Source organism: Grus americana, chromosome 7 (assembly GCF_028858705.1).
Source record: "Grus americana isolate bGruAme1 chromosome 7, bGruAme1.mat, whole genome shotgun sequence".
Classification (NCBI taxonomy): Eukaryota; Metazoa; Chordata; class Aves; order Gruiformes; family Gruidae; genus Grus; species Grus americana.
Window position 1 is genome coordinate 31175839 of NC_072858.1, and position 23397 is coordinate 31199235.

A 23397-nucleotide genomic window follows, 5' to 3' on the forward strand; every position below is an offset into this window, starting at 1 on the left:
ATTGTTAAAAAGTTACAGTTTTAATACAGATGCATTTTATATTTGTAACTAGCGTTAGATTACATGTTGCTGTTCATATACTGGCTTTTTTCAGAGCAACAAACTATCTCCATTATTGAGACAAACCATGTGAGGGTTTGGGTTTTTTTACCAGGTAAGAGACAGGGAATGATTCTTTTTGCAGGCCAGTAAGGAGAACTTAGAAACCTATGTTTTTTCCTAATACTTTTGTTTGCTATGAAACACTTGATATTTCTGCAGGCTAACCTGATAAATACATAGATTCCATAATTTCTTTGAACCCTAGCTATCAAAGACTATGGAGCTTTTGTAGTGGGAAATACTGCCTCAAACATTACCAGAATTTGTTTTGGAGATATTGTTGATATAGTTTGCCTAGATATCCAAACAACTTTCAACAAGGTCCAACACCACAGACAGTTTTGTACACCATTTCTGTAACGCTAAGCTAATATAGACAAGAGGTGGGTGAAAAATTATAGAATGTTCCTCTAAGACTAAATCAATGGGCAAAGAAATGTCAGGTAAAATTCATTGTTATCTAATGTGTAGCAACACATGGTGAGGAAAGTTTCATATAAAATGGTGGCTAGTGAGATAGTCCATTTGCATTCAAATGAAAGATCTGGAGGTAATGACAAAATATAAGCTTAGAAATCCATAGGAATCATAAAGCAAAAACAGTGTTAAAAGTTGTTCTGAAGGGAGAAGATTAGGACTGACTAATAATGCCACAAAACAAGTCCAGAGTGTGTCTACCTTCTGAATACTGCATGCAGGTTAGGTCTCTGTATCTTAAAACATTGTAGAAGTGGAAGAAGTTCAGAGCAAGATCACAAGAATAATCAAGAGATGCGGAAGCTTTTCATACATGGAACAATGAACTAACCTAGGTCCTATTGGCCTGAACACTGAGGTGAAGACAGTAACCTGTAGACTGAGTGGTGTGAAAATGGATGGGTAAGGATAGATTGTTCACTGGAAGGAAGGGTGGAAGAGAAGGAGATACGTTCAAACAAAACCAGCGGAGTGAGGTGCAGAATGAAGAATGGGAATGGTTCCTAGCACCGCAAACAGTTAAGATGCATAATACTCTGCCAAGAGATGTGTGGAAGCTAAAAGGCTTGGTCAGTTTGTTTTTTAAACACAAGCTCAGGAGGAGATGGGACAAATGATTGGGGGAAAAAATCCAGTGAGTTGTGAAAAACATTAAACCATGCTTCCTTAGGAAGAAATCAGGGGAAACGCATGTAAACTTGGGCCACTGTCAGATGATAGAAATAGACTTTAGCATGATCCAGTATGATGCTAGCATTTTCACTGATGTTAGGTTGACTGAATAGCATGATAGATAAGTTCTGTGGCTTAAAGCAATTGCTGTGATCTCTTAAACACAAGCCATAGAAACTGGCCTAGTAATTTCTACATCCAGCCCAAATTGGTATTTGAGGGAAAGCATGTATTTTGTGAAGCCAGGTCTCAAATTATTAGTAAGTTACAGCAGTCAGGATGATGGAATATTGAAACTAATATTCAGTCATACTAATTCAGACTATCTTCAATTATTTATTTTTCGGTGTATTTAAACTTTAATGGGAACAAAGTTATTCTGGAGATCCTTAGGGCATTTTGAATATATGAATTGGAGATCCATGCCCTTCCTAAAACCTGACTGTGTTCAAAACAATTGCAAGTAGCTTCTATGGGTTATTAACTCTTGGGAGCTTTTATGTTTTAACATTTACTGGGTGTTCTGAAGACTGAAAACAGTAGTTACAACATCCATAAAAATTGCTAGCATCATGCATCTAGAAGCTAGGCATATGAAAGACTTCAGAGCTTACGTCTGAGGTTTTAGAATTGAATTGACCATAATTAGCTCTTCAAGTAACACAGTGAAGGCAATTTAGATTCTTACACCAGTCATTAGAAGAAAATGAGCGAGTAAGCTTGAGTAATTATGGGAATCCAACATGTCATTGTCCATAATACAGGACTAGTACCTTTTTGTGTTTTGGATTAAACACTGATTTTGTTCCCTGTTCTTGCAGGGTGCATCTGAGAAGGACATTGTCCACTCTGGGTTGGCTTACACAATGGAGCGTTCTGCCCGAGTAAGTATTGCATTAGTAAATATAGGAAAAAACTTACATGACTTTGTGACAGTTTTTGAATGGGTTGTACAGAATTTCTTTGCAATTAAAGGAGTAGATAAACAGTTCATGATAATGGAGGTCACTGTAAGAGGTATTTCTGCTCTGTGCCAGGGTGGCTAGCTTTCACTGGGTATAGTAAACATTAGAGACTAATACATGAAAGTATTAGTCAGGAAGTATTTTCAAGTATAAGCTGTAGTAATTAGATACTTTTTAGTTGTCCTTTTGTACCTGACTAATCTGGGACGCATACCTAGGAGTGCTTTGCTTTACCATCAGCAGTTTTAGATTAATCCCTCTGTGCAGTATTTTTGGTTAGTGGGGCAAAGACTACTTGAGATATCTTGTCACTCCCTGTATCTGAGGTACACATGGATCCAAGACCTGAAAAGGGACACTGTAGTAATCTGAGAGATTTTCTTCCCTTTAAGATCTCAGAATCAAGAAGTTTTAGAATTGATCCACAAAGGATTGGAGCTCTAATACCAGTCTAGCAGCTCTTACACTCCTAACTTGGATCCTCCAAGGAAAATCTAGTGTCGTTCTTAGGGAGAAAGTTGAAGAAATCACATACAACCTTTTCTATTTCAGCAAATCATGCGTACTGCCATGAAGTACAACCTGGGTCTGGACCTGAGAACAGCTGCCTATGTCAATGCAATTGAGAAAGTCTTCAAAGTGTACAATGAGGCTGGCCTGACCTTTACATAAACAGGCCATTACCGCTCCTTACTGTATCCCATCCCTCTCGCCGTTAATGTACCTACCCTCTTCTTGAGAAAGCTTATCACAAGTTTACATGTAACCACAAAATTTTCTTTTCTTCTGACATTATAGTGGATTCTATTCTCAATTAGTTTCAGTCCAAACTAGTCTTTTTTTTTTTTTTTTTTAACAATAAAAATCCATGGATTAGGAAATTGTATACAAGTATACATCTGAAGATAACAGTTCATCTGCACTTGTGGGGGCCATTCTGGGTATTTTGCCTACAAAACAAAATGGTACATTTTATGTATGAAAGAGTGGTCTTGCCACCTGAGCCACTTCTCAGACTTCAGATCAGATACTGTACTAGATGAGCACATAGCTCATTATTACTTCATGCACTTTCGTTTAATGATGTAATTTTGGCTTTGGCACTTTCAGTTAGGCCTTGTATGATCAATGCTGTGGCATTGTCAAAGGAAGAATGGGCCTCCAGCAGGGATTAACTTTGATAGGAGTCTAATTTTTATTTGTAGTAAAGCTTCAGGCCTGATTCTCTTTAGGCAATGTTTTTTCTTTAACTGTGCTGCTGTTACAGGACTGCCTTTTATTGCTTTTTCAAGCTAGCTTGACTATCACCATGAAGTATGTAGAGGTGACAGACTAATATTTTTGTAAGCTGAAACTATCAAGCAACTCTAGTTACATTTTTAATCAAGTATCTACATAACTATAGGTTGTTTCCTTTTTTTAGAAAAGAGGAATTTGGTAAGCAATCATACTTAGGTTTTTTTGGAATGCTTTTTCAGTCTTTTCATTTCAGAGGCTTTTTGAAAATTAGATACTGCCTCAGTGAACAACTAAAGTGAAACTGAATCTAGAAATCATTGGCCAAACTACAGAGGAGCTAGAATGCTGCTATAAACTTAATCCACTGTCTTAACACACACAGCCTTTTTTTCTTTTTAGTTCCCCATCAGAAGGTCGTGAAAGTTTTGAACATACTAGAATACAACAAAATGGACCTCAACACAATATTGGATCAAGCACAGTTTTAAAAGTGTAAGGCTTTTGTCCAGTGGAGTCCCCTTGAAGTGCCAGATGTTATTTATGTAATATGTTTTTTTTAAAAGACAACTTAGTCCCTCCCAGAAACTCATGCTTTTTTTCTAACTACTTTGTAACTGCATGACATAACCTGGAGAGAAGAGCAGTTATTAAAAAAAAGTTGACCTTTCCAAACCTACTATGCTGGTGTATTACTGTTTTCTATTTCATTCAATAGCTTTCCCTAGTTACAATCAGTCTGTGACTCTTCACAGCACACTTGTTTATTCATTACCTGCCTACTGCTAAGATACTGTCTCTGAGTTATCCTATGGGGCTCACTAATATGGATATCGGTCTCTTGAACTTGCCTGTCAACAAGATTTTTGAAGTTGAATATATTTGGTAAATCATTTCAGGTCTTTACTGTGTCCTCTCAAATTTGTGTGAAGAACTATTCTGATAGTTAGCATTGAGCAATAAACCTGTGTGATGCATTTAACTAGTGGCTTACTCCATCCTATATGCTGATATCCAGGGTTATAAAAGTACTTCACATCACTTAAGTGCAGTGTGTGTGTATATACTGGCATTTATTTTTTTAAAAGATGAGAATCCTTTGAGCATGAAAGAATTACTGTGATCAAGGTGCAGAGCTCTGAGCACAAAATCTGTATGTTGGATCATACTTTTTCAGTGCAGTTTTTATGTAAAAATTTATGAGCTAGTAAACTGAAATTGTAACAATTCAACTCTGACAAATTGTAACCTACCAAAACTCAGATGCTAAAAACCTGACAAATAAATGTAGTTGTATTATCGACAGGAGAAAGTATCTTAAAAGCTGAGTTGCATTATCTAGCAGCAAAGTTGTTGAAAGCAAAGTGCAATAGTAGTGAAGAGACATGGCTAATTTACTATTGTTCTCCCTCCCCCCCCTCATTTCCTCTCCAGCTCGTGAAGCACCTCTAATTTGGCTGTGCAAACTCAAAAAATGGGGCCCTTTCAGTGTTGGAGCATATGGAAAGCTGGCATAGATAGCTGACTGGGCTTTCTTCTGCATCCTACTCAGTTTGAGGGGAAAAAAAGCCAAGAGCTGCACAATTCCCCAGTTCATTAACATCTTAGATTCTTGTACACCCACACATTAACACTTCTTTTCCCAGGACATCATGAAAGAAAGCAGACCTACCACCAGGTATGATTTTACCAGAGATGAGCCCTTAAGGTTAACTGGATTTCTCCTCAGCCAACTTAATTGCAACAGTTACTGCCCTCTTGTTAACAGGGGCAGTGTTGGAGACCTCTGAGACACGAATCTGAGCATGTCCAAAAGCTGGTGCAGGGAGAACTTGGGGTACTTTTTATCAAAGAGCTGAGATTCTTGAGGAGATTGATACTTGGAGTCTGACGTAAGATTACAGCACATCAGCTGATTTGCCCTTTGCTTGTAGCTAAATGCAAGATCCACACTATCAGTGAATCCACATTTCCTGTGATAGATAGCCTGTTCTGAAATAGTCTTGTCCATTAAGGCTACACTGGTGCTAAGCATTGCTGAACTTAGTTCCAGTGTGATCAGACAGTTAAAAAAAAAGTAAAATTGCACATTCCTTACCACATTTTGCAGCACATACCTCTCAAGACCTGGCAACAGCAACAGGAAAGTGGTAAAATTTTACACAGTTGCTGTGAGTTAAATGTGGTTTTAGAGGCTTGGGTGCAAAGCAGCTCTAGCCTTTTCCCAGCCCCTAGCCACAGCTGCAAAAAGCAATCATGCTCTGAGATGTAGGTTATATGTATAACCTGGGGTTTGGTTTTGTTCTTTTTACTATAACTGCAATTAGGTGTTAGACCACACTTCTTGGGGATTGCTCCCCTCCGTACATACACACAAGTTTTATCTTCTAGCTACCAACATTGTCACCACTGCTATTCACTTACACACCACTACACGTTCACCAGGAAACATGGTAGTTTGTTTGGCACGGAGCCAGTCAGTACCTGAAGTTAGATTTCAGCACAGATTTGAACCTGCTCTGAAATACACCTACTACGCAGAGCAAGACACATCCTTACCATAGTAGGTATTTGTAATCTCTCATGCAGTATTAAGTGCTGATTATGTAGATGGTTTGTGTGTAATAGTGGCTCAGTAAGTACTCTGAAGCTGCAAGTGAATTTCATAAGGATCACAACTACAATGGTTTGGCTTACATGCTACCTGCAAGCTACTAAAAACATATCTCTACTGTACAGAAGAGCAAGTAGAACAATCATTTTTCATTCCTGTGAAGAACTCAGACCTACATCCATTTTCATTGATGGCAACTGTCACTGTCAGGAGGAAGGGCTGGCGCAATGATAATTCTTGCTTTGATTTCAAGATGCCAAGTATGTGACCTCTAAATTACTCTGTTAGACTCACCAGTTACTAATATGAGATTCCTCACTCATTCCAACAGCAAAACACTTCTTCCCTCCTCACTGCGTGCTACATTACACATAATACTTTGCTGTGGAGAGCTGCTGAAGTTGTACCAATGATCCAGCTCAGGCAGGGCCAAGCAGTTCAGTGGGGAGCCGAGTGCCCTGCTGGCAGCAATGCCTTGTTCTGCTGTTAGCATTAGTTTGGGTATCACAGTGCTCTTTTACAGTGGTTACGTATACCTAAACACACCTGAATCTTTGTCGGCACAGTATCTAGCTGCAATTTTACAGATAAGACCAGAAGTATGAGCGGAGTCACAGAAGCGCACAGGTGCTTACCTTGTAACAGCTGGTTAGGTGCTCAGCTTGTGCTACTTGCACACATGGGCTCACAACTTACACTCAGTGACAAAATGGGAGAGAGACAAATCTCAAGTCTTTGGCTTTACGTTGTGCCCACTCCGAGCCATCCCTTAGCTCATAAAAAAGAGCGTGTTTGCATTAATAGCATAACAGAGCTTTAGCTGTCTGCTCTGTGAAGTAATCCAGTCTTTCCAGACCAGTGATTGTAAATGGTTTTTAATATGTGTAACCAAAGGATTCCTAAGGAATACACGCAAGACAGGTAGAGTGGAAGTATTTTCTTTATTTAAGAGTACATGTAGTAGAAACTTGTTTACAAAAATTTCAGTGGTGTTACATTTTTATCTTCATTGTCCAAAGCTTTTGCCCCATGAAGTTGCTTGATTCGCTACATTTTTTACAGCTTTTTCACCGGTTTCAGCAACTTTGTAGACTTCATCAAGAGCTTTTAAAACAGAAAAAACCCAAAGGTAACTGTAGCATCATTGCAATACCTTTCCCTCCCCCTGTGGGACAAGGGGCAAGGCAGGGTTGGGGAACCTATCTGGGAGTTCACCGATGTGACATTATTGAAATAAACAGAATCGTGAGCGTACCTTTCTGACCAGCATCCTTAGCCTGTTCCACTGCTTGCTGCACAGTCTGGCCCACCGCATTAGCTGGAATAAAGAGAAAAACAAGTGTAAATCAAGCAGTCTTTACCCTTCCCCTAAACTCAGTAATCACATTTTAGAAGGGTTTGCAAAACGTTTCAGGGTGAGAAGATGAAAATTATTCTATAAGGGTGGGCACTCTAGTCTTGTGGGAGAGAGATGCTATTAGTAAGCTGGCTGTGGTTCCCCACGTTATCCTGTATCTTGGTACAGATGAAGCTTATGGAAGCTACAACATCAGTCACCTACAGTGCCAGAAAACAAACCCTAGTAGAGACTCAGGTGCAATGAACCCTTCCTTTTACTGAGCCTGGCTAGGATCTGCAGAGAGCAAGCTTGGGCAGTTCTGTTGGTAACGATTCTCCCACTAACTGCATAAAGCCTGATGCTCGCTGTACGAAGCAGAATGCTGTTAAGAGCAGCACATCAAAATTCAGTGAATACTCTAATACCTTCTCTTGTAGCTAGAGAAAATTTTGTTCTGTAAGAGACCAGACTAGTTTTAAAGGCACAGAATTGTTCCATAGAGGAGACTTATTGAGACATGAGGAGCAAGAGAAGGTATTGTCTTGAAGTGGAAGAACTGCAGCCTAGAAAATAGCGATAAATACTTGGATGATTGGCCTCCAGGAGCTATGATCAGGGAAGTCTTGCTCACAAGAGTCAAATAAAAGTTTGGGGCAAGTGGCCTTCAGCTGAACCTGTATTTGTTTTATTCCCCCTGGCTCCAAATACTACCTTTTAAAAAAATAGGTATGTGTTCTGCACACCAGACAGTGAAGGCAGGGGCTGACTGAGCAAGCCAGATTCCCTGGTGGAAATTGCATGAGGGAGAAGTGCCAAGGTGAAGAAGGACATGTAAGTGGACCGAGAACATCTAAAACTTCAAAGGTCTCCAGGCTTGGATTGAATGGCTTTTCATCAGTAGTTGTTTTGTTAAGTGCCTTGTAAAAACCAGTGGCCTATTTCACCTTGGGTTTGTAGGACACTTTCTACTGCTTGAAAGACGTGCTAATTCTCATCGTGCATCATCTTTTGCTGCAGTTTCCTAACATGAATGACGCACGTTGCTCATAAGGTGCGGCCAAGGAAAATGCTTCCTGTAGCAATCTTGGGTCACAGCTGATTTTGTGGCTCCTTTTAGGAACCATGGGGGTAGGTGCTAATTTTAGCTTGGGCTTGCAAACTTGCAAAGCCCAGTTGCGTCACTCCGAATTTAGCAATGGCTCATGGGACTGTGCCTTCAGGGCACGTGCCGGCACGACAGGAGTAGTTCAGAGACAAGGTAATTAATAGTTGTACAGCCACCAGTTGGACAGTCTTGATCTAGTTAAACACTAGCATAAAATCCCACTTTGTTTTCATTTAAATGGGGATTTGGAGGGTACCCCTACTTATAATACTCCCAGTTCTGACACTGATGCAACATGAGTTCAGCATTACATGCTGCGTATTTACTGCTCGTCATCAAGGTACGCGCCGATGGCACAGAAGTGAGCAGCCAGAGTCAGGCCCGTGCCTGGGATCCAAGCCCGGCTGGAAGGGCTGTGCTGTGGCACAGGACTTGCTGGGCAGATGCGTGCAGGGTGCAGGCAAAGAACTTCTTCAGACCGCTGGTATCTGAAGAACTGGTTCAGCTTCAAGTGCATGGGACAGAAGAAGGACTGCTGCCACGATTTAAAAACTTTGTTCTTAGAGTTTGTTGACTCCAAAACACTGAGTTCAATCAGCTGGACACTGAGATTCCTACTCAGCTCCTTCAAGGTGACAAATACCACTTCTAAAATATCCATATCGATCTTCTAACATAGGAAGCCATAGATAAATGTTTCCATGATATTAAAAAAACCTTTTAGAAACATCAAAAAACCTCCAGAAATATGCATTTCTATGGCTGCTCTATAGCAAAAGCAAAATGAAGAAGTCTATTTGAAAACAAAAATTGATGGCTACCCTCCTATTGCCCACATCCTGGTGTTTCTCTTTTGTGTTTCAGCATAAAACCAGTTGATTTAAGAATCACCTTTGGAAAGGGGGCAGTGGATGCGGGATTAGGCATCTTTCATCTTCCTAGCAAACTGAAGCAAGGATAGACGGTAAATTAGTAGCAGGCATCCCACTTGCTTCATTGAGGACATCACCTGCAAGTAATATTTCTACTGCATTTGAAGTCACAGACAAAGTGTCGGGTTTTGAGAGTTTACCGAAGTGTCTTGTAAAGAAATATGAACCAATCTCCACTGCTCATGTGTTACACTAAGCACAAACATTTCAGGAATCGCACCAGTGCGGATCTCTGTGTTAAAGCTTCACTAACAACGGCTCATCTAAGTGGCACGTTATTTAAATTCAGGGCCGATCCCGCGAGCCTCTCTGCAGGAGTAAACTTGGCTCAGGTGCCCCGAGCCCCTGCAACTGCCCTTTGGCTTTCGGTGGGGCGAGCGGCTGCGATACCAGCAGGGCTGGAGCGCTGACAGCAGAGCGGAGCTGACATAACTGCGTGTATTTGTGCAGCACTGAGCAGATCAAAGCCCTCAGAGCTTCAGGAAACTAATCCACTACACTATTGCAAACCTCATATTTCTCATGGCTGTTCACATTAGAAAACAAAGCCCTAGATAAGCAGCCTTGCCTCCCCTCTTGGCTTTCTGCTGGCCTCTTCTCTCTTCAGTGCATCCTCTAGACACCCACACAGTAAAAGTCAGAGTGGGAGAAGTTGTGGGAAGCCCGTAGTAGATATCGGTCCTTCATTTACTATAGTGTTAGAGGGTTTGGAGAATACAGGACATAGTGACTGCACCCTTGAGGAGAGCATCGATAGAGTTCGTGCCTAAGAGACAGATTTGCTCCCAGCTGCAGGGGTGGGAGCAGGACACACACTCTAACGCCCAAGGTGCAGGAGGAGGGAAAGCAGAGATTTGTATTTACCTGCCACCTGTGCAGTGCTTTCAGCTTGTTGCGTGGCTTCCTCAGCAAGCTTCTTCCCAATCCCGAACATGGCTGCGCTCCGTCCTCTCTCCCCGCAGAGGATGGGTGAGTGAATCGCTAAATTCGGTTCTGTTACAATGTTTGGCAAAGTGCAGCTTTTTATAGACAAAGCAGGACTCCTCCCAGCAGTTACAGGGCAAATGCAAACTGGAACAGTGAAAAGCCAGGAGCCCTTGTTGGGTGATTAATACACGAGGCATAAAAGGGTGAAGAGACACGAATGTTTGCTGTTTTCCTCCCCAGAGAGAGGGTGTGGATTAATCAGCACAAGTTTTCCTTGGCCCAGGAATGAAGGCTTTGTTTTTCCACGTCGAGAAGTTGGTAAACAGCGTGCATGCCACAGCTGTCCCGACCAAAGGCTCCCGAGCCGGTGCCGCGGGAGGAGGTACAGGCAGGCACAGCCCACTGTGAACTGGGCAGAAAAACCTTGCATCGCAAAACACTCGGCTGAAGAATTGCTTAAATCAACTTTGGCGTTTCAAAACCTTACATAGAAAAGTATCCAGTCTCGGATGATTCCTGCCTACATTTTTTTCCTCCCCGATGGGACTTAAAATTCATGGCTATAAAGAGAAATGGGAGGAGCTAACTCTGCTTCTTAAAGTATCTGATGAAATCTTTGTTGTGTTAGATGAAGGTAATCTCACAGTGCGTCACAACTAATATTTTAACCCCTTGTTTCCAATGCCTGGCTCAGAAGAGCGAAGAGAAAATGTTTGCATGCTTCCCCTCTGTCCCCCCAGCGAACACTGGAACAGGCTCCAGGGCCGTGGGCCAGAGGTGCGGGCCGGTGGGCTGCAGCCCCGCCGCCTCTGCGTGCCCTTACCGGGGCCAGGCGCCGCTGAGCTGCCACACCGGGCTCGCACCACCTGCCCCGAGCGACAAAAAGCTGAGCTGCCGCCTTGATCCCCGGGCCAGAGCCCACGGGGTGGGACACGGCACAGGGCCGGGCTGCGCGGGATGGGACAGGACGGCCGGAGGCAGGCTGCCAAGCACGCCGTCCCCTTCCTCTCACGGGACTCCTATGTGTTGTCCAGCCAACCGAGAGCTGCTCTCACCTCAAACATCTACATTTTTTTTTTTCCTATGATCACCTGCTTTCTAGTAGAACCTACTTTTGTGCCCTTTCACACTAAACAGGAGCTTTCGCTCTGCTGATCAAATAATTGTTGCTGAAAAGGGGGGAAAAAAGTGTAACCTGCCTCAGAACACGGGGTTTATTCTTCAAACTGACCTTCTGCCTACAGTTACCGCCACAGCAGGCTCTAGGAATACTTCTCCTGATCCCAGACATGTTGCTTCATGAACAACAATTCCTCTACAATATCCCTTCCAGCATTACAGCACAAGTGCTGTTTTCTTCCAACCATTGCAGTTTCGTACTGACCACGAAGCCCTTCTTTATGTCAATTGAATACCACGTGGAGGGTTTTCTGGGAGTGGGGAGGGGCTTCTCTGCATCATTTTATCTTCTGACAGAAGGAAAGGGCGTAGTCACCACATCTGAAAGCAAATTCTACCAGAATATGCTCACAAAAACCAGAAGGAAAGTAACAATTTTGGTTTTAGATTAACATCTTCCTTGACATCACATCAAGGTGCATTGACAAAGTTCAGAACTGACCTACGATGCAGAAAACCCCCTGAAACATTTTGGATAACTCAGAGCAGCATTTGACCCATAGAAATTCATGGCACAGCAGCCGGGCGGTAAAATGCACCCATTGTTCCCTGCAACATCCGCAGTTACCCACGGCTGGCCTTGCTTGCAGGAAACAGCAATTTCCTAGTCCTGCTCGGCTGCTGCTCCAATTACTGACAGGGAGAGACGTGTGAAGCCAGCGAGACTCGGAGTCAGCAGCAGGCTTGTGTATTTGGCGAGGTGACTGTTTACGTTGTGGAGAGCCACTAGAGATGCCCCTCTTCATGCTGTCCTAGCTGCAAAGCGAAGGACAGTTCCCGCTCTCCCACGCTCCAGTACTGCAAACACAACTCTGTTTTCAAAAGCCACAGCATCGCTAAGTCGTGAGCAGCTCGGTACAGCACCGGCACTGAGGCTTTGACTTCCCAATGAGCACGAGTGTAGAAATAAAGTTACAGAAACAATCCTAATTATACTACGCCAACTGTGGGTACATATGGAATCGTAACAGTAGCGAGAGTACACGCCATTGCCATACTCCCTACAAACAGGTGAAGGTGATATTTGCCTCACAGGAGTAAAACCATACAGCATTAAAACACACAGCAGTTTTCAAATATAAAAAGGACAGACCTATTTTCTGTTACTATATATAGACTAAAACCACAGAAAATCAGTGAAGAGGTGTAGTTCTGTGCCAGCAGCAGGATTTTCATCACATACGCATTTAAACTGACATTAGATTGCATTCAGTGCCGCAGCTTTCACCACCCATCATTGCAGCAGCACACGTCTCGGTAACCGCGTTTCCTAACTTCACACGAGCACAGGCGGAGAAGGTGCCTAGCAGCACCGTGGCTTTCTACAACACGAGCTGTCCCTCTGCGCCATTGCTGCTACTCCTCAGAGCGAGCGATGCCAGCACAGCTTGCTGAACACACGCATTAAAGCCACCAAGGCACAAGCACATACACACCCTAAGCCCAGCCAGCACGGGCACGCACAGAGCTTGAGCACAGAGACAAAACCCTGTGTCCTTTGCCACGGGCGCAGGCTGCGGGACACCCACCGTGGCCTGGCTGAACACCGCCGCCTGCCAGCACCCACCGCCGGCAGCTACCTCAGCCTCTCACGCGGGGTCGCATCCCACTGCCACACAGCCACGGCCCCCGGGGGGGCAGAAATCACAGCGCTGGGGGCAAAGCCACGCCAACCGCATCACAGCAACCGCGCCACCGACACGACGTGCCACCAACTTCCCTCCTCCCCGCAAAGCGCACAGCTGCCTCGCGTGCCCCACTCCTACCTGCCCACCATGTCTGCAGCCAGGAGCAACCCAGGCCCCTGCTCACAGCCCCTTTAAAGCCTCCCCAGCCCTCACCCAGGTGCAGGCAGGTTTTAGGGAAGGGCCCCTCCGCCCCAGCCCAGCCTGCAGCAGGGTCCTTATTTACCAAACCTTGCAAGGTTTCAAGTGGAGGGGCAATCTATGCACTTTGTGAGAGATGAATTTAAAACACGAAAGGAAGGTTGCTTTTGTCCCATTGGCAGCAAACCCCAGTGGACCCACTGCCGCCACAGGCTCTGGGAGCAGACAGTGCTGGCAGCGCCAAAAAAGAAGCTGGACAACATCACAGACAATAAATCTGTTCATATCCAGAGACTCCAGGGAGTGGCCGGGATAAACCCTCCAACATAGTTCACCCAGCAATCGTAGTTGCTCGGAGTAGGAGGGGAAGGCTGCAGAGCCCGTCCTGCCCAGGCTCCCTGAGTCCTATTGCCACCGCTTGCTGCTGCTGCTGCTGCTGCTCTTCGGGAGGGAGACAGCCTGGGGCGGGGGAGTCGTCCCACATTTTTTCAGGTCGTAGTGTAATGGCATAACGCAGTCAAAGCAGGCAGCCAGCACGGCAGCTTCACGCCCAGCACGTATCAGTGGTACGTGGAGAATAGCATTCCGTGCAGCAACAGCTTACTCAACTTTATGCTTCTTGGTTTTATGTTTAGGAGGGCGAGTTTCTTTCTGCAGGCGTGCTGCCCCATCTCCTGGCGAGCGGTTTCTCCGTGGCATCCTCACCAAGCAGCGAGCTGCTCCCGCACTCGTGCCCCACGAGCCCTGGCACTGCCTCGGCTGCGGCTCCTTCCTGGCGCCCGCTGGCCTCCTGCACCAGCCACCCGCGTCCTGCCTGCGCCCTGTCCACGTCCCATCGCTCAGCCCCGGGTCCCCGGGCTGCGGCTGTGCCAGGAAAGCCCCCTGCAGCAGCCCCCCAGCCCAGGGAGGGACAAGAGGAGCCTGTGGGGTCTGGGTCAGGGGCGCAGGGTGCGCCACAGGGGCGAGAACCTGATTAAATGCAACAAGGGGGACTTGGGGAAAGAGGTAAAAAGGCGGAGGGTTAGCCCTAAAGGACGAAGGAGGCTGTATTTCATAAATGGTTAGACACGGGAAATGAAACGTGCAGCTAAAACAATTTAACTTTAGAAACTATTCTTTTTCTTATAAAAGAAACAGAACAGAAACATCACACTCCAATCGTTGAGCGCTCCGTCAGTAATCAATAATGACACATCTAACGTCGTGTGAGAGGGGGACCCGGGGAAAACTGAGGCAAGGTGAGGTGATGCTGACAGGCCTTGGGCGGCTGCTCGTGCCAAGGCCGACAGAAGAGCAGGAAGAAAGTGCTCGAAAAGTGTGTGCTCTCTGCTGTCCAGCTTTTCCATAAGCTCTGCTCTCCCAGCTGTTAAAATTAACCACGAAGGCAAGAGATGCTCAAAGGGCACTCCTGCTTGCCTGGGCTTGGTCTAGGAGTTGCAAAGAAAGGAATAAAAAAATATCTATGTGAACTGTTACTATAAAAAATATCATTGTGAACTGTTACTAAGTGGGAAGAAGTAGCTACTTGTAAACCAGGTTTGTTTGCATGAAATTTCCTGGTAATTTCCTATCTGAAGGCAAAAGGGAAACTAAACAAGCATCACTTCTGTATGTATGTGCATGTGCACTGTCGTGGTACCGGCAGCGGCTGCGGGGCTGACACAAACCAGGAGAAGCATCTATTGAGGCAGGGCTTATGAGCAAACTGAAAATGGCTCATGCAAATCTTTTTGGAGGCCGTTGGCCCCAGTGGTGCGGGGGTTGTGGAGCCCAGCCCAGCGGCACTGAACAGGAACGGGGGCTGGGGTCTCCTGCTGGGGAAACTGCACGGGAACCTGGTAAAGGGCACCGGGGTCGGGGAGAGGTGGTGAGGATTTAAAAAAAAAAAAAAAAAAAAAAAATCACCTTTGCATTTTGCCACATGATGGGAAACTGCAGACAAAGACAGGTTTCAAAAAGCTTGGATCTTTGACAGCCCACAGACCATTAATCAAAGCATTCACCTGAGATGAGAATTCACGTGTTCTTGGGCAAAGGAAGGAACTGAAGGTGGATTTCGAGCAGTCTGGTAAAATCTGTGCCCGCTGCGTCCCTGCCCTGCTGAGCTGCGAAGGGGAGATGGGGCGGCAGCTTGTCCCCCAGCCGCCCTGGGAAGGTCTCTGGGGTGTGGGAGTGGGGCACGGGGCAGGTGGTGCTTGTACCGGGCAGCCTGGCCAGGCTGGCACATGAATCCCCTTTGCTCAGCACTTGGTGGCTCAGGCAGGTGCGGGCACACCCAAAAGCAGATTGCAGGAAATTTGAGAACTCAGGTGTTGGATAACTTCACACGTCTCTTGGGCCGATGGCAGATGAGCTGGTAGGAGCTCTAAGGTTGTCCAGTCTGCTCTTACACAACGTCTGGAGCCTTCAGGTGGGATGGGAAGGCACAGTCCTGGGTTGGGACATGGCTCCCTGCACGATGCACAAGGGAGAGACAGCCCCAAATGCTTTAAGGCCAAAGAGCACTGTGAGTAAGGCAGTGACCTTCTTTGTGGAGCAAAGCTCTGAAGTCTAGACCTAGAAACACTTGCCAGCAAGTGACTCAGACTCACGAGTGCCTGTGGCACGGCATCCACCCTCGGGACAAAAGAGATGTGAAATAGCCTCATCAGGCTCCTAGGACTGGTGCCGAAGTAGCAAGGGCATCCCTGCGCTGGGGACCAGGAGTCAGGACCTGCCTCCTGGTGCTCCTTGGCCGGATGGAGAAAGGTGCTTCTCCTCTCTGGATGGGGTGGATGACCTCCAGCGGTCCCTGCAGCCAGGCGGTCCAGCCCCGACCCTGCCAGTGCTGCTGCCAACGCTGGGCCAGAGCAGCGGTCGGTGACAACTGGCGCAGTTACGCTGAAGGCGCTGCCTGTGACTGGAATAAGGGAACATAAAAACCACATACCAGGAGTCAGGGCTGTGTTCCCCGCGCACAAAGCAGCAGGAATAGAACCAGTCATGTAAGGGGATAACTGGCAAAAACTCCACAACTACTCAATTATTTTTATTTTTTTTTTTTCCCAATATGAACTAAGAAACAGTTTGCAGGAAAAAAAAAAAAGGTGTGATGGAGAGTGGTGTATGGACCACTGTCACCCACAAACACAGCACCGGCGTCTGAAATGCCGAGCCTAAAGAGCTCATTCTCTGAAGATTTCACCGTCAGGGAGGTAACCATGGAAAGTACAAAATAATTAAGTACTATTGGAGGTTGCCCAGTAACTGAGAGTGCAATAGACTAATGTTTTTTGTGTGAGCTTGCACTTGGGTAAATATTTAGGCTTTTAAAGCTTTAAATGACAGTGGACATTGCATTGGGACGCTCTGTGCAAAGCCCTGGATGATGTTTACTCACAGATGGTCTATCACTTAGAGGGTCCTCTAAAGGCTTTTCGGTCCGTGCAGTCCTTCTGCAGACCGTAGCGGTCTTTGGGCTCGGCGCTGTGTCAATCTCTCCTAGGACCGCGTTCGCAAAGGTTGGCGCACACACGGCTTCCAAAAACCCCTGCTCAGCTCCAGCTCTTGGTCAACAGGTGCAAGACAGCGGTATCTTGAGCTGGCCCGGATTGCCCTATTTCATTAAATCCAGATGGTTTGGGTTATTTTTTGGTTTTCTTTTGGAAAGCCCAGATTAGCTTTTTACTGAAATCAGGCTAGTAAGGCTTCAAACCAGGAGGGGAAAAAAAAAAAAAAAAGAAAAGAGAAAAAAAAAGAAAGAAAAGAAAGGAAAGGAAATATTGCCTAGCAATGAGAAACACCCGAAGGCCGGGGTACGAGCACTTAGTGTGAGCAAGTGGGTATTAGCGCCTTCTGTTGACAGAGGCAGCGCTAAGTGGGCACCCTGTCTGGCTGCAGCAGCCTCTGATTGCCCAGCAAGCAGCAATCTAAAATAAATATTTCCATCTCCTAGGCAAGAAGATTGCCCACTTGCCTCTCCCGCCCCGGCTCCATACCCTTGCGCCACGGCCCCTGTGAGCGGGCAGCCGCTCCGCAGCACGGCCGGGGCTGCCTGCAAGCGCCGCTCGGACGCCGCAGCTCAGGCGTGATTAGAGATGTGCCGAGCACCCCGCGGTGCCGTCGCTCACATCAGCGCTACCGGCTGTTTTCAGCGTTCGTGCTGCAAGTGTGCATTGCCATAAAGTGTCCGATTTATTTCCCTGTGAGATTTAACAGGAGATGTGTTGTGGATAACAAGAAATCTAGACTGAGGGGGTGGACGCCTCCTCTGCGGCGCGGGGCTGTTGGTTTCCATACGTCTGTCCACCAACCTGCAAAACGACTCCCTTACAGGACGGTCACTGACCTCACTGGGCTTTGAATCAAAAAGCAAAAGAGATCTGCGAGGCATCGTACAATCCTTCGCTGAAAGCCCAATAGAACAACGAGAGTACAAAACAAGGCGATATATTTCTGGGTGGTGAAAAACCTTACAATACATTTTATTTATCTTAATCTGAAAATACAGCAGATGGGAACAAACAAACAACTGACATGAAATATAACCCCAGCTGAACTTTTGATTACTGGAAGGAAACTCTGTTTCATCACACGAATGTTCTGGAGTCCTGGAGTACGAACAGTGTCACCAGTATTTTAAATGCACTCGGCAAATGTGGCAATAAGCATTGCGCTGTTGTAAGACCAGGGCAAAAACATTGCTGAAGCCTTCTAAGTGATGTTGAAGATTTTGAACGGATGTTACATGATGTGCTAAAAGATGTATTTTTTCCTATATGAAGGATGAGAGGGCCTTTTGCCTTAAAACTTTGTATTTGGAGAGAGAAATTATCCAGATCTCTACCAGGTTTTGGTTTTCCACACAAAGGAGTAGGGAATTGCAGACCAAAGACAGATTTTTTTACCAAAGAGAGATTTTTACATGCAATACAGTTTGCTTAAATTAGCATTATTTCTTAAATCCACATTTTTTCCCAAGGCCAGACATTGCTTCTGCAGCTTGTCCGGTTGCTTTTTCTACCCCATCTTGCGCCACCTTGGAAGCCTTGTCGATAGCTGCAAGAGAGGGAAAAAGATAAACAAAAAGCTTGAAAAATGCAACGTGGTTTAATATTTATGATGGAAGGGGGAGGTGTGAAAATTATTAGATTATAAAAATACAGGAATATATCTCTTTTTTAAAAAAAAAATTGTTCTCCACAGGTGGTTATAGTTGGGTTTGGCAGAATGTATTTAGGATGGGCTGCAAAATAGGAGGGGGTCACCTGGAAGTTTTGGGTGCTGAGCTGAAGCAATATGAGATGAATGATGGGACAAAGCTGGAACAGATCGATTTTGGTCTAAGCGTAGCCCGGCTGATGGAGGCGGGTGCTGTGGACTAAGAGGTGCTGTGAATACTGGGACGTTTGGGATAGACAACCCTATCAAGGGCTAGGGAAGGTGAAGGATACTTTCTCCTCTATTCCCTTCCCAGTTGCTCATTTGAGGCACCGCCGGTGAGAGCTGTGCTCGGCTGTGGGCGCAGGATCACCCCCGCGCAGGGCCCGACGTGGGTTGGGACGGGAAACCGCAGCAGGGTCTCAGCAGGAGGGAGGAGACCCCCCCCAAAACGGGGCACAGCCTCTCCCTCCTCTCTGGGATCTCGGATATATTTTGGCAATTTTGCTGCCTTCCCGTCTAACGTTAACAAGCGCCCAGCTCCCGCCTTCTCATCCCATCACGGAGCTGTAGGGGGTACCTGCTCTGAGGAGATATTGCCAACGCATTTTGGTTTTCATTAAACGTTCTAGATCCCGAAGTTGCTAATTCTCCCCTCATTCTTAGAAAATTATTACAATTAAGTGAGAACTGCGCTAGGTTTTCAGTTGAACTCGTCCCCAGTCCTCAGAAACGAGGTGCCAACGCTTTCCTGACGGCACCTTTCCCACCGCAGGACCATTAACGTTTGACCCCGGCGCTGCCTCAGCAGGCGCTGGGGGCCGGTGTGGGGCTGGACCTGGGTGGACCCCTGCCCTCCGGGACGGGGAAGCAAGACGTGTCACAGGGTTACCTAATCCTCAAGAAAAAACAACCAAGTTTTTTTCCATGCTGTTCCCATGAGTGTTCTCTAAAAGAAGCCAAAATCTGAGTGTCATGCATGAGACTTGGTGGCCGGGGCGGGGAGTCAGCTGCCGTGGTACGTCTGCCAATAAACGCACGGAGCTGCTAAGGAACAGATCCTGAAATCTGGTCCTGTGAGATTTGTAAGAGGCCAAAAATTGCCAGTGAAACCACGGGCTTTCAGGCTGAGCGCACCCGCGGGACAGAGAGGAATGAGCACTGCCCGCTGCGGGCTTGTGCTGAGCTGCTCCGTCGCTTCTTGAACGTTATTTCTCCTACCTTTCTGGCTTGCATCTGTAATCTGGTTGACTGCATCCTGAGTAGCCTGTCCCAATGTGTTTGCTGTAATTAAGGACAAAAAAAATTCATTTCCAGATCTTCACGGTTATGCCTGTAGGAATTCCCTACGTCGTTCGGCTTTTCTGCATATCCGCAGAGGGTTATGCCCCCGGCAAGAGACCAGGCGGGGAGGGAGCAGGCTGAGGCCGTGTGCTTCGCTCGTGGGCACCCTGGGAACTATCTGTGTTGCCAGAGCAGCTTGCTATGAGATTAGCGCTCACCTAGCACCTATGGGCAGCTGAGCAAATTCATGGCAGATAAGAAGATAACATAAAAAGGAGATAAAGAAGCAAAGATTAGCAGTGAGTGCGAACGATGACATTTAGCTGCCAGTTGCTTATTTTACACTACACTTGCTTTTGTTGATTTTTCTAGCTTATTCTGCTCAGAGAAGTTTGGCCCTCTAGCACGCATTTTCTTTGTGCGCCATTTGGGAGTAGCGCGTTTTCCAAAATGGAAGCAAACATGTTCAACAGAGCAGGACAGGAAAAGGGAGATTTTACAAACAAGATATTAATAGAAGAGGAGCAGAAGCTAGAAATGTAATGGATCAACTCCAGAATATAAAGCATTAAAAAAATGAGATGCCATGGAATTGTGAGATGTCTGGCAGTTTTTGAGGAATATGAAACGCTAGCATAAGCTATACATATATTGACATTTTTCATTTAAAGGAAAAGCTATTATACTTTGCATTGAAAAATTGCTGCTAATAATAATACAGTGTTTGGCCGTACAACATGGGCATAGCTATGACAGAAATGTGTGCACAGATTTTTTTTTTAAACTCTGCAAAGTCTGGTGATCACTGCTGGAGAAGAATACAACAGAAACATACTCATACTACTTATTACAAACAGTCCGTTGCAATCAATATAGTTATTACCAGAAGGCATTGATAGTCAAGCCAAGTAGCAAACATTAATCAAAGGTTAACTCCAACTTCTTAAAAGGAAAGCAGTTTAAAAACCTCTGCAGAGCGTGAGGAAAGACCACCCTGAGCAATGTAAATGCCAGACACAAAAGGTTATTACTACCAAACCAGGCTTCACTGCTCTGAAAACACAGAGTTTAAAGATCAGTTTGGGGAGCGATAAGGGTTGGATGATGTTCAGCAGCTGCTGAGGGAGCTGTGGGTGGGGGTGGTTGTCCACTCTGAGCCGAGAGCCATGGCCAGCCTGGGACCTTCTCCAGGTGATGGCCAAAACTTGGCCCCCCAGGAACCAAAAGAAAAGGAAACGCCGTGTCCTGCTAGCACCGCTGAAGCTAGTGGTGTAACTTCAGATTGTGGTTTCTGCAAGTGAAAGCGGCACCTAAGCCCCCCCCAACTATAGAAGGACATTTAGTCTTTCTTACCAGCATCTTTTGCTGCACCTTCAGCTTGTTCCTTCAGTCCCTGGAAGTTTTTACCTGACATTGTGGCTTCTGACACCTGTAAACACTCCTCCGCTTCAAGAAAGTTGGAGTGCCTGGCGATGTATAGCACACCATGTGAGGGGTGTCCTGACCTGTCCTGGTTTTATACGTGTGCCAGGAGACCTGCTGATGCTTTTGGGGGTGATTGGTACAATGGGTGGAGTTTGAATGTGAGGAATGAACGCTGAAAATACACACAGAAAAGCCATTTATTTATCCTCCCCAGTGAGAAGGTGTGCCCGGGTAGAGATTTCTGCTTCATCGCACTGTCTTTGTTTATAAGTTTGATTTTTATTTTTTTTAAAATCAAAACTACAAAAAAACCTGTTCCACCACCACAGACAGAGAAAACCACTCAACTGAGCTGTGTGAGGAGTGCTGGAAAACTACTGAAGTAGCAGTGCCTGGGCACGGCCAACTTTCGTCCCCGCCGGGCTTCTTTCTCCTTCCTTCATCCTGAGTTGAACCTCCTGAGAACAGAAAAGAGCCCAAACTGCATCCATTTTTCAGCAGTTTTAATCACAATCCCCTTTTCTTGCCAGATGGGATACTGTTAGAGTTGTAATTTACATGTATTTTCATAAGAAACTGCAAATCTGGTCATCTTTCCAGTTGCCGGTTCAGGTCGGATTGCAAAGCCCTGGGCTAGGCAGGTAACCCACGTCAGCGCTAGCACTTCTCAGGGGAAGGGAAAAAAAGAAGCCAGATTAGCAAAACCAGCTTTTCCAAGTGTGGCTTTGTATTATGGGTTTTGTTATTACAGAAATAACGTTTAAAATCATTTCCTTACCTAGCTTCACTACATTCATAAAAATTTCTGGCTTTAACCTCTGGCATTTCACAGATTTCCACCAGCCTGTAGAATTTATGTTTTCTGCCACCAATCCTCAGTACAAAGAAACTTTGTGCAAATAAACTATTGGCAGAGTCGGGGGCCAAAGGTCTCGCTGGCTTTGTGGGGCTCGGATTCCTCATCGCCATTTTCCAGCATACAAAGCATCTCGGTTCAGATGTTCACACTCATACCCATATTCATCTTCTTGAGGAAAGCTTTTTTTGTTGAGAAATGGGCACGAGAACAAGATGCCATGAGTAAACTAGGGTGGGAAGCGCCAGTGCTCATAAGTTGAGTACCTCATTAGTACCCGAGTGAGGAAGAGCGGCAAAAAACAAGGTTAAATGCATTCCTCGGCCGCTCCTATTCAGCCTGTCATTTCGGAGAGCCCTTTCCAACTTTCGCACCGCTGGCACCGCTCATTTATTATTTCAAACAGCAATTCTCTTTCCCCCTCGACAGGTCAATTAGCATTTTAATTATATATTCACCTCAGGTATCTTTTTCAATTCCTTGCTGATTTCTTTTTCTGAACAATTTTCTTACTTGGATTTGGAAAATGTCGGATGAAAGGCACCCAATATTTTGGAGCTCGTGAGAGCAAGGAAGCGGCTCTCCAGCACTCACCAGGCAGCTCCTCGTGGCCCGCAGGAGGACGTGCCCAGCCTCCCTCACCAAATACCTTCCAGCTGCCCTCCTGGCTCTTTGCTGCTGCTGGATTTCCAGCTCCGGGGCCCCGCTGATGCTGGCTGGGGTACCCTGCTTGAAAGGGAGAACAGGAGTTTGGGAGAACATTTAAAACTGATGCACGCTTACACCAAGCATTAAACATGCACCACATTATAGCAAGATTTTAGGGACTCCTGAGCAGTTCTGGTAAATATTGATCTCTAATTCTGCTCTGATGGCTGCCTAGATTACCCCATTCTACCATTATTTACTATTATTCTAATATATTTACTATTATTTTTCCAAGTGGAAAGCTTTGTTTGGCACTTTGGACTCAGTATGGGTGTTGGATCTGTGCCACTGCTTGCTTTACGTCCTGATCAAAACATTAAGTAGCACGAATTTATGAGTAAAACCCACACCACTGTCAGCATAGCAGCATAACTCCTCATCTAATGTAATCTTATCCTTAGCATTAATAGCATTATCCTGATTCCAAGGAAAAAAAAAGAAAAAAAAAAAAAAGCAAAGAAAGCAAATTACACTTGCCTGGCAACCTGACATGGTGCAATCATTATAATGCAGCCCAGAGTAGAGGCAAAAAGGACCTTTGGTACAGTATGTATTTATCCCATATGATGGGACAAACGGGCTGTACATCAGGTGGCTCACAGAGTTACAAA

At 45.6% G+C, this 23397-nt stretch overlaps 2 protein-coding genes across 2 annotated transcripts in view; one reads left to right on the forward strand and one right to left on the reverse strand.

Annotated features, from left to right (window-relative positions):
- Positions 1-4434, forward strand: part of GLUD1 (glutamate dehydrogenase 1) — a 30703-nt gene extending 26269 nt beyond the window's left edge. The window contains exons 12-13 of the mRNA XM_054831617.1: positions 2073-2135; positions 2769-4434. Coding sequence (XP_054687592.1) covers positions 2073-2135; positions 2769-2888 — 183 coding nt within the window. The 3' untranslated portion in view covers positions 2889-4434. The remainder of the gene's footprint in view (positions 1-2072; positions 2136-2768) is intronic.
- Positions 4435-17823: 13389 nt separating this feature from the next.
- ADIRF (adipogenesis regulatory factor) lies at positions 17824-21296 on the reverse strand. The gene is made up of 3 exons (XM_054832315.1): positions 21151-21296; positions 19735-19797; positions 17824-18411 (listed from the first exon to the last, which is right to left on the reverse strand). The coding sequence occupies exons 1-3, from the start codon at positions 21209-21211 to the stop codon at positions 18305-18307; spliced, it is 231 nt and encodes a 76-aa protein (XP_054688290.1). The 5' UTR covers positions 21212-21296; the 3' UTR covers positions 17824-18304.
- Positions 21297-23397: the final 2101 nt, after the last annotated feature.

Excerpts from the sequence above, each read along its gene's own strand:
- ADIRF (XM_054832315.1), bottom strand. The coding sequence starts at position 21,211 with ATGTCAGGTAAAAACTTCCAGGGACTGAAGGAACAAGCTGAAGGTGCA. Across the intron at positions 19,798-21,150 it reads AGGTGCAGCAAAAGATGCTG|CAAACACATTGGGACAGGCT; the intron begins GTAAGAAAGACT and ends CCTTAATTACAG. Across the intron at positions 18,412-19,734 it reads TACAGATGCAAGCCAGAAAG|CTATCGACAAGGCTTCCAAG; the intron begins GTAGGAGAAATA and ends CCTCTCTTGCAG.